The 10,713-nt window shown below is 44.8% G+C and overlaps 1 protein-coding gene across 1 annotated transcript; it reads left to right on the top strand.

The window, feature by feature from the left end:
• The first annotated feature begins 2,446 nt into the window (after positions 1 to 2,446).
• dldh (dihydrolipoamide dehydrogenase) lies at positions 2,447 to 9,429 on the top strand. Its single transcript, XM_087793652.1, has 12 exons — positions 2,447 to 2,787; positions 2,883 to 3,191; positions 3,700 to 3,760; positions 4,243 to 4,500; positions 5,455 to 5,515; positions 5,596 to 5,726; positions 5,811 to 5,980; positions 6,068 to 6,284; positions 6,366 to 6,539; positions 6,858 to 7,602; positions 7,685 to 7,958; positions 8,040 to 9,429. Exons 1-12 carry the CDS (start codon positions 2,731 to 2,733, stop codon positions 8,043 to 8,045), a joined length of 2,463 nt encoding a protein of 820 aa, XP_087649778.1. The 5' UTR covers positions 2,447 to 2,730; the 3' UTR covers positions 8,046 to 9,429.
• Positions 9,430 to 10,713: the final 1,284 nt, after the last annotated feature.

Here is a 10,713-nt window from a genome sequence, read left to right as displayed (position 1 = left end):
TTTCTTATGATCATGACTGATATGTGCTGTAGAATAGTAGCCTTGGTTCTATTTCTTATTTTGAGCGTTATCTTGTTTCATTCTCTACGTTTGTACACCACAAAACAAATGTTGTGTTTACAACACTCGGAACACGAGTTTCTGATTCTGATTTATTGACTCACTTTAATTTAAAACGCATTTAGAATTACATATAGATATCTCTGCAATGTATTTCTAATGTTTAGCATGGCACTTGATTTCAAATTTTACAAAACTGTTTGGAAATGCTGAATATCATGTCAATTTTCTCTGTATTCTATTTTATGAACTCTTCCATTATGATTTAACTTTGTCGGTATGATGATTGAGAAGTATTTAATTTTTGATTGGTAAACATGATAGATTTTTGTTACATTTTTTTATATTTATATATTATTTTTCTTATTATATTGTAAAAATCTGGAAAATGTTACGTCTTAAGCAACTAAACTCGACGTCAATGTATTGTTCATTATAAATATCAACAAGTAAATGTTGACACTAAGGTAGCTTTTTAATGTCCCCAATTTTAAATTACTCTGTCTTTGAAAAAATATAACTTTTAACTTTAGGTTAAAATGCAAATAATGTCTCATTAATGTAGTCGTAATGAGGCTATAACAGTCATTCAGACATTAGTAATCGATCACATTTTATTAGTGAGCCAAATTAAAAATGTTGTTTCAATAAAAACCGCGAGTTGGAATCAGTTCCCACCAGTATATTAAACGGTAATCCCATTTGTGGAAACACATGATCTGGAAATGAACTCATCAATATCGCGTCAACAAGTGCGAATCACGCGCACAGAAATGTAGATCCGACATGTGCGCCTGTCCCTGCGGAACTGACGCTGCGTGGACGTCTATTGTTCCTCCGCAGTTATGGAGTTTATTAGCGTTTTTGTGTGCAGCGGTCGCATGCAGGAACTGTGATATTTTATGAGCAAACACATTGTTAAGATTAGCTTTTTTTTACGCAATCTCTCTCTCCCTCTCTCTCTCTCTCTCTCTCTCTCTCTCTCTCTCTCTCGCTCTCTCTCTCTCTGGTGTTGTATTATTGTGCGCGAGCAGGTGCTGCCGAACCCATTACCATACAGCTGAAAGCACAAAGAGAAAAAAAAGTTTACTCCCTGTAAGCCCCCTCCTCATCCTCCCCCCTTTTCTCTCGCCACAAAGTCCCTTAATGACAGCCACGCGAGTGACACACCACCAGGTCTCTTGACTGGCCCACAAGGAAACACATCGAGTGTTAGAAGTGTGTGTTTTCAGAAGGTGTCAACACTTTTGAGTATCGGAACATTTTCGCACCCCCCCCCCCCCAAAAAAAAAACCACACGTGGAAAAATGAGTTTCCCCCAATTTTTCTTGGTAATTAAACTGGTTAGTTTTTCTTTAAACACTAAATGTTTTTTTATCTTTAGATACTTAGATTGTATCATCTTGTTCTTTCTCTTTATTTCCCTTTGTTATTGTTCTTATTTTATTTTGATTTAATTTTTATGAAAAATTGGTGTATTTTCTGTGGCTATTGGAAAAATCAATAAAGTTTTACCTTACCTTACCTTGCCTTAAAAGTGAATTAAATATTTAAAATATAGGATTCATAATCATAAGTATTGTCGCTTATATTTGAAGGAAAAGTTGTGTTTTATGGCTTATTGCATATGTTTTTGTCAATAAAATATTACAGACAAACGTATGCATGAAGACCCTTTTGGGTCATATTTCATACATTAAGTAAATAACTATATCTTGAACTGACGCTTATATTTACTCGATATTTAAAGGAAGATAATTCCATCAGAAGTTGTGCAAGAGTGCGAACATGTGAAAGCCACTGCAGGGGGAACCTCCATAGGAATGTCACCGAGCAGATGGTCGCTTGTTTGGGGCGGGTGGTCGTCGAACTGGCCCCTGGTTGAACAAGGCTCCCCCATAACCGCCCGAATATGAGCAGTAATGTGACAAACAAATGAGACTGAACACTCGACCTTCAACGGATCATTCTCTTTAATGTGGAAGATTTTTTTCGGACAGTAGTGAAAGAATTTGTCGGAATGTAAATGGACCCCTTGGGTCCCCGGAGGAGGAGGAGGAGGAGGGGAGGCATCAGGGGAAGCGAGGGGTTGTTGCACATTTAACAGCTCACTAGCCATTTGGTCTGTCCCTTTGAGAGAAAGAGATGAGAGAAGGGGGGGGGGAGTGGGGTGGTGGGGGGTGGTGGACAAGTTTGTGGGCACCCCCCTCCTCTTTTGTGATGGCCCGGGGCGGACTTGTGACTGTGGAAGGGAGGGGAAGGAGAGCCAGCAGAGGGGCTCATTTGCATCTTATTACCCCTCGCCTAGTGGGCCGGTATAAAACTCTGAGCGGGGCCGGAGACCCATCAGACACCGAGAGACACACTGACACACAAGTTTGTTGTTTTGTTTTGTTTTTTTAAATTCCTGTGTGTGTTTATCATTATCAAGTGGAAACAAACAAACAAAAACAAGAGCATCTTCCTGCGCACTTGTGATTGGAATTAACTGCGGATTTTTTCTTCAAAGAGGACATTCCTGTGTTGTTGCGGATTATTTTTCTCTTTTTTTCTACATCGCATGGGAAAAATAGAAGGATCTTCTGAGCGTCTGTGCTACACTTTTTTTTCCCCAATGATTGTTTGAGAACTTGCTGGAGCTTTTCGCTGCTTGTTTGAAGGGCTGTCATCATGATGGGATGCCTGTGTCTGCCACTGGTGGTCGCTGTCGCCCTCTTCACCTGCCAGGTAGGTTTCGAGCCCCCCGCGCGCACCCGGACACTCACCTTTTGCCGTCATTTTTTGTTTTTTTACACTGTGTGTGTGTGTGTGTGTGTGCTCAGGTTCGGGGCTCAGGAGTGTTCGAGCTGAAGCTGCAGGAGTTCCTCAATAAGAAAGGGGTCCCGGGGAACACCAACTGTTGCCCCGGAGGAGGAGGGTCGTCGCATCCGCAGGGCCACCAGCAGTGCGAGTGCAAGACCTTCTTCAGGATATGTTTGAAGCACTATCAGGCCAACGTGTCCCCCGAGCCCCCCTGCACCTACGGCGGAGCCGTGACCCCCGTGCTGGGGTCCAACTCCTTCCAGGTGCCGGAGACCAACGCTGACACCTTCACCAACCCGGTGCGCTTCAACTTTGGCTTCACATGGCCGGTATGTTGACACTTTTTTCTTTTTTTTTCTCGTCACTTGAACGCACCACTTCTTCTCCACATTGTTATGGATGTTCACGCAGCAGATGCTCCTCAAACTTGTGGAGGGTCTTTGTCAGCAGCGTGTGAGAGCAGCTATTGTCGCGGTTCTGTGCTCTTTGGTAGGGGGGACAGCGACGGGAGGGGGGTGTGTTTGGGGGGTGAAAGGAAGACGAAGGGGGGGAGGGGGGTTGTGGGTCCACCACCACCACCACCAAACGTCCCAAAGCGTGGTGGGAAATTTAACATCCTCTGTGTTGGCACATCATTGGCAGCACAGCGTGAAATTCCGCCTGGTTTTTGTTTTTTTTACGTTGGTGTCGAGAGTGTGATAGTTGTGCAGGGGAGCGGGGATAGTGGCCCTTATTAGGGGCCCTAATCAAGACTGGGGAGACTAAATGGTGGGCGAGTGGGAGGGAGACCTGAAGGCCCCAGCAGCTGTTGACTCTGTATCTTTTTTTTCTCCTCAGGGCACGTTTTCACTGATCATTGAAGCTCTGCACACGGACTCCCTGGATGACCTGGCAACAGGTGTGTGACACAAAACACTGATGTTTCTTTTAATACAGATGGTAGCCTGAGCTGTAAATGAGAAAACTGTATCAGAGGACAATAAAAATGTAACAAAATATATTATAAACACTTCCATTCATCCCCAAACTACAGCCTTTTATTGCTATTTAGAGCTTGGTTAGTGATGAAGTATTTTAAAAGCAGGTGGCATTTCAAGTATTTGCTGCTGTTATCTTTATGGCCGTTCTTATCACTGGCGCTCTAATGATGGTTAACGCAGCACATCAAAGGCATGTGTGGTCAAGATAGTGGAAGAGCAGGTGGTCACTGATCTTAGAGGTTTATGAAACAAGGATATAATAAACAAGAACAATGTTATAGAATAAATCAGAAAAATCTCTAGAATAATTTGAAATCTAGGGGCTATTTAGTCATAAATGATATCTTCTTGTTGTTATCTCTGACTTCACCCATTCATAACCATCGGTATCTTTCTCCAGACAACCCGGACCGACTGATCAGCAGGATCACCACTCAGCGCCACCTGACCGTGGGAGACGAATGGTCCAAAGACATCCAGAGCTCGGGCAGGACGGAACTGCGTTACTCGTACCGCTTCCTGTGCGACGAGCACTACTACGGCGAGGGCTGCTCGGTGTTCTGCCGACCCAGAGACGACGCTTTCGGCCACTTCACCTGCGGCGAGCGCGGCGAGATCATCTGCAACTCCGGCTGGAAGGGACAGTACTGCACTGAACGTGAGTGTTCATCAAAAATGAAGGGTGTTGCGACTGGAGGTCGCCGACAGGATGTGCTATTAATGACCCCGATGAGTTATCAAAGGGTTTCGGGGTTCGAATGTTTGCTAATTATTCTCAAACAATGTGAAGTTTCTAAAACAACTTCTGAAAGTTAATTTCCTCCAACAGTCACTTGGCTCTCCTCATTGTTTGGGGGACTATTTCCACCTCCTAATGCGGGGCCCGTGTGCAACAGGCGTCAGTCAGTTATCCCATAGCACCAGAGGCCTCCATTCTAATGAGCCGCACTGGCTCCTCAGTAATTCACACGCCGCGTGCCTTCCATTAGACCACTGGGGCCTCCTCGCTCCAAACCTCCTCCCCGATTGGCAAAGTGGGGGTCCTGTATTGTTGTGCGACGGGCCGGTGATTGGCCAAGCGGGGTTGTGTATTGTTGTGGAGGGGGCAGCTGCTCGGTGAGAGGAGACAATGGAGCAGCTGTCTGGTGGTTAGCTCCACACAGACCAGCTGGCCCTGGGGGAGGATGAGGGGAGTGAGGAGTGAAGGAGGAGAGGAGAATTTTTTAGAAGAGGAAAGGAGGAGCAGCAGCAAAAAGGGGAGAGAAACGATGGAAGAGGAAGGGAGAAGAGCAGGATTAGGGAGGAGGGGGAGGAGGGGAGATGGGGCCAAGGGTGAGAAAAGGGACTTCAGACCCTCAGTCAAGGAGAGAAAGGAGGCTTTGTGTGCGACGCTTTTGTGTTGGAGAGCAACCATGTTAATGTTGGGAGCTGGTTGGCTTTTTCCTCTTTGGTGTCCAAAAAAGTTTTGAAAGTAGGTTTCAGGGATCCCTTTGAAGAAAGCATCTTTTAGTCAGACAAACTTATGGGTGAAGTTTGTCGTAATCGGGCAGGATTTTGTGGAGAATTCGTACCGGTATCTCCATCACTAACCTTGAGTCGATCTTCTCTGCAGCGATCTGTCTACCTGGCTGCGACGAAGACCACGGTTTCTGCGACAAACCCGGAGAGTGCAAGTACGTTCGGAAATCCAACGAGTTCACCCAGACCTCCGTCCTCTTGATGTTTTACTTAACCGACCTCGTTGTGTCTGTAGGTGTCGAGTGGGCTTCAGCGGCCGGTACTGCGACGACTGCATCCGTTACCCGGGTTGCCTCCACGGCACCTGCCAACAACCCTGGCAATGTAACTGCCAAGAGGGGTGGGGCGGTCTCTTCTGCAACCAGGGTGAGTGTCCCTCTCGAAAAACCTTCAACGTTCATGTTTCACAAACATGTTTGCTGAGCGTTCTTTGTTGTTCCGCTCCTCCAGATCTCAACTACTGCACTCATCACAAGCCCTGTCTCAACGGCGCCACCTGCACCAACACCGGGCAAGGCAGCTACACCTGCTCCTGTCTCCCTGGATTCACAGGGGCCAGCTGTGAGGTCCAAGTGAACGAATGTTCTGGAACGCCGTGTCGGAACGGAGGCAGTTGCATTGTGAGTACTCTTGTTTCTCGAAGTTAAAATTCAGCTTCATCGTTGTGTCGAATAGAAACTCATGTTTTTCTCCTCTTGACATTCCAGGACCACGACAACAGCTACCAGTGCATGTGTCCTCCTGGTTTCTATGGCAGCAACTGTGAGTTGAGCGCCAGCACCTGTGCAGATGGGCCATGTTTCAACGCCGGCCGATGCGTAGACAACCCCGAAGGTGGATACTTTTGCCAGTGTCCGCCGGGATACGCCGGTTTCAACTGTGAGAAGAAAATCGATCACTGTGACTCCAACCCTTGCATGAACGGTAGGTCCGCCTCCCTTAGTTGACCCTGGATTCAGAGGAACATTTTTGACACGGGTACTAAAGAATGTTTTCACCCTGCAGGCGCCGATTGTGTAGACCTGGTGAACTCTTATCTCTGCCGTTGTGCCGACGGATTCTCGGGTCAAAACTGCGAGTCCAGCGGCAGCGTCAGTGGAGTCTGCCAGAACTTCCCGTGTCATAATGGTGGAACCTGCCAGGAGGGACCCACAGGGTACACCTGCAACTGCCCGCCTGGTAAGAGCGCCCTCAAATCACTTCAGAAACCACTTATAGAATTCGAGTTGTTTTTTTTCCATGGAGTGAACTTCTTGAAGTTATCTTTAATTCTTTTTGCACTGCAAGACCTTCAGTTGAAAAACTAACCTTTACTATTAAGAACATATATATATAATATCTACTAAGATTCAAAGTCAGGTATTTAAGCAAAATCTCTTTCAGAATATTTTACTGCTCCTTTTGCAAAAACCTTATCTTCAGTCTACATTGTTATGAGTCATCTTTTGTGTAATACTTCATAAAGACACTTGTACTTACATGTATTTTGTTGTGCAGGGTACGTTGGTGAAAACTGCAGCACCCCTCTCTCTCGCTGCTCCCACAATCCTTGCCACAACGGGGCGACCTGCCACGAGCGAAACGCCCGCTACGTCTGCGCCTGCATACCCGGTTACGGAGGACGCAACTGCCAGTTCCTTCTCCCCGACGCGCCCCGAGGTCAGCCCGTGATGGACGGCCCGGACAAGAGATACTCCCGAGAGGGCGACGGCGCCGACGCCGCGGAAGACAACGACGACGACGACGGCAGGTTCCCCTGGACGGCCGTGTGCGCCGGCGTCTTCTTCGTCCTCGTCATGCTGATCGGCTGCTCGGTCCTAGTGGTCTACGTTCGCGTCAAGCTCCTGGACCGCCACGCTCACCACCGGGACGGCGTTCACAGCGACAGCCGGGAGACCATGAACAATCTGACCACCACCAACAACTTCCTGCGCGGCGACAAGGACCCGGGCGCCGTGATGTCCACGTCGGTGAAAAATACGAACAAAAAGGTGGATTATCACTCGGAGCTGACGGGTTCCATCGGCGGTCTGAGCGGGATCAGTGGAGTTAACGGACTGAACGGACCGGAGAAGCACGGCTTCAAGTCCCGCTACTCTAGCGTGGAGTACAACCTGGTGCATGAGCTGCGGTCGGAGGAGATGATGCTGTGCAAGGAGGAAGAGCAGTACGAGCCGGAGGTCAAATGTGAAATGCTGGAAGAATCCGACGCTGAAGAGAGATACAGAAAGAGACGAAGCAGGTACACATCAGTCCATTTCAACAGTTTTATCCTAATCCTTCCGTGACCAGTTGTTAATAATCCCTTATTTTTCTCCTCGCAGTGACGCCTCAGAAAAGAAGCACCTACAGGAGTCGGCGAGCTGCAGCAAACTCCAGTACGAGTCCTCCGTCGACCTCAACCATCAAGCGGCGTGCGACTCTAAATACGAGTCCGCGGATGATCTCAAATGTCAATCAAGCAGCGAGGACAAGTACCGGTCATCCAGCGACGTCTCATACAACAGCTCCGGCAGGTACCCGTGTACCTCCGACACCAAATACCAGTCGGTCTACGTCCTCTCGGACCACAAGGATGAATGTATCATCGCAACAGAGGTGAGACCAGTTGACTTGAAAAACAGACTTTTATATGAGCCAGATGTAAAAACAAGTTCTTAACCGTTACTTTCTTCGCAGGTATAATACCTGACGGACCACAAGAGACCAGAATGCTCTGGTTTTAGGTCACGACCAGCCCTGAGCAGTAGAGCTCAGCCTGTCTCGGGAGGTTTTACTCCTGCTGTTTGCTGCTGTTCCCTGGAATTTGCCAGAGGACTTCGAGCCAAGGTGCTACTCAGCCAGCACGGAGTCAGCACTGATTGGCATGGACTTGGTACTACAGTAGTACTACGGGTGAATTTAGACGGACGTAGGTCTGGTGATGACTCTCGTCAATTCTGTCGGACTCCTGATCAACAGCCGATGGATTTTTACGGATGTAGTACCTTTGTGTACTGATTGAATTAAATGTGTAGTACCATTGGAGTACTGAGAACTTTTTTTTTTTTTTTAAAGTACTGTTGTAGTACTAATTATACACGCTGTGGGTTTTTTCCGTCAAAGTTATTGGACGGTTCTTTTCAGTGCTGTGGAAACGAGGATTTGCTTCTCATGCCCTTCGTTATGAAACATTTTATTCAAGTTTCAAAAAAAAAAGTATGAGAACATGTCGGGTTCCGCCGCACTGACGGAACCACAGTGAGCTGAGCTGGTTCTCAGCAGAGTCGAGCGCTGAAGACTCCAGAAGCGACTGCAGATCGATCCGACGTGGATCCTGTTGGGCCATAGTGGTCCCTGACCCTGAAGTTGGAGACGCGGAACAGTGTTGAGCTGTAAAACATTCACGACGACAGAACAAACAATGGGAAAGTCTAAAAAAGAAAAAAAAAAAAAAAAAAAACCAATCAAACCAAATGTTATTCACTTTAGATGAATTTGTATGTTGTTGTGCGTCCTGTTTTAGACTTTCCTTTGGTTTTGTATTTAGAAAGAAGCCTCCTACTTCCCCTCCTCCTCGAATGCTTGATGTGTTCTGAAACTATGAAACTGATCTCAAGCTACCGAGGAATAGTCTTAACTGCCAAGACCTCATTGCACTATGGAGGTGTGTGTGTCTATGAGTGTTTTTGAGTGTGTGTATGTGAGCAGAGGAGGTGACCCCGCTTCCTTCGTCGCACACATCTTCCACTATTAGCCAATTGTAGGACACCATCGCCCCGCCTCCTTTTGGATCATTGAATTCATGTTTTAATTTTATTTGTTATCTAAAGTTGTATACTTTTAATTTAATTATGTTATTTGATGTTTTTTCATTGTTGAACATGTTATAATTTAAGCTGGATCGATAATATTTGGCAGATAATGTATGTATGTATGTGAGGAAGTGTGTGTGTGTGTGTATGTGTTAGGCACTTGAGACCACTGTGACTGTGTTGTATTTAAGAAAGCTGTCGTATGTACACAGCCTGTCGTTTTTATTACTGGAAAACAGCAATATTTTTCCAAAATAAATTGAAGAAATATAGCTCATCTGGTGTATTGCTGCTTTTTTTTGTGTGCGTTTTGTTTATCTCAGAGACAATTCAATTATAGAAAAAGATAGGTGACCTGCAAAAATAACTTTTCCAGTCATACATATTTTCAATATTTTGAGGACTTTTTATAAAGCAATATTTCTTTTTATTTCTACCACATTTTAATTAATTTAAGACACAGTACCATTTATTTTAACATTTAACATTACAGTTTCTCTTGGAAAATAACCTCCATTTATTATAAAATTAGGATTAATTTATTGATTGGACAGTTAGAGAAGCTACATTTTAATCTGCAAATTAACCCTGAGAAAAACTATTTGGATCAGTAAATATAGCCTCAAAATAACAGCAGCTAGCACTGATCTAGAAAGTACAACATTCATCTTACATTTAATCAAAGGTGAAAAAACGTAACAGGGTGGTAAAGTTTAACATAATGGACATGTCTGTTAGAGACCTTGGCTCCTGTTAGGGTTTTAAGGAATGTAATCTGCTGGTATGTGTCTTTGGAAAAGCCAGAGAATGTAAGAGTTACAGGGTTTTATGTAGAAGTTTACAAAATCTGGTTGATACTTCAGCAATTCAACATAAAAAACAAAACAAAAAACAAATGTAGTTTAAAACAGAACAATAGTAATTAACGTCAAAAGAAGAATGATAGAAATAACTTTTAACAGGCGGAGAGAAAGACTGATGTAAACGAGCAAATCAAAATGATCCCCAAGATTTTATGTTTCTGTTTCTTCCTTAAACGGAAGTATTTTTCCTAACTGTCACTCTCTGTTTTTGTTTTGGACCAGTGTTCCTCTTATATGGTTTCATTTCAACTGTCAAGTATCTTTAGATAATTCTGTTAAGATTTGACACTTCAAAAAACACAAAGAGTGACAAATCATTCAAAAACGTCATGGATCCAGATGGTTTCACATATTTATAAAATGACTTGTTTTCAACTTTATTGACTCAACCTGTTGGACAGACTTTTTGTCAGTCCTTTGACTCCATACTTTCAACACCAACTTCTTTCCTTCCGAAAACCAATCTATATTCTTCAGAACCTTTCCAAGTAGCACCTTGTTATTTAAATGGCGTCACTACACATGAGGACTATAACAGGAGCAGCTAAATGTAGCTGCTAACAATTAAACAGGGAATGGTTACCACATTTTTTTAAATGTTGAAGTTGAGTTTGATTTTGTTTTCAGATCAAGAAGCTCAGGTAGGAACTTAAGAGTAACCTAAGCAGGAAGCGACAAGAGCAGTGTTGTTGAGTA

This window comes from Callionymus lyra, chromosome 6 (assembly GCF_982586985.1).
Source record: "Callionymus lyra chromosome 6, fCalLyr1.hap1.1, whole genome shotgun sequence".
In the NCBI taxonomy this organism is placed as follows: domain Eukaryota; kingdom Metazoa; phylum Chordata; class Actinopteri; order Syngnathiformes; family Callionymidae; genus Callionymus; species Callionymus lyra.
The sequence above is the reverse complement of the archived record's forward strand: the minus strand, read 5'-3'. Positions and strand labels throughout refer to the sequence as shown.

Bases quoted from the DNA above. Each gene is read 5' to 3' on its own strand.
- dldh (XM_087793652.1), top strand. From the start codon at position 2,731: ATGATGGGATGCCTGTGTCTGCCACTGGTGGTCGCTGTCGCCCTCTTC. The intron at 5,727-5,810 runs GTGAGTGTCCCT...CCGCTCCTCCAG, and splicing joins CGGTCTCTTCTGCAACCAGG to ATCTCAACTACTGCACTCAT. The intron at 6,285-6,365 runs GTAGGTCCGCCT...TTCACCCTGCAG, and splicing joins CTCCAACCCTTGCATGAACG to GCGCCGATTGTGTAGACCTG.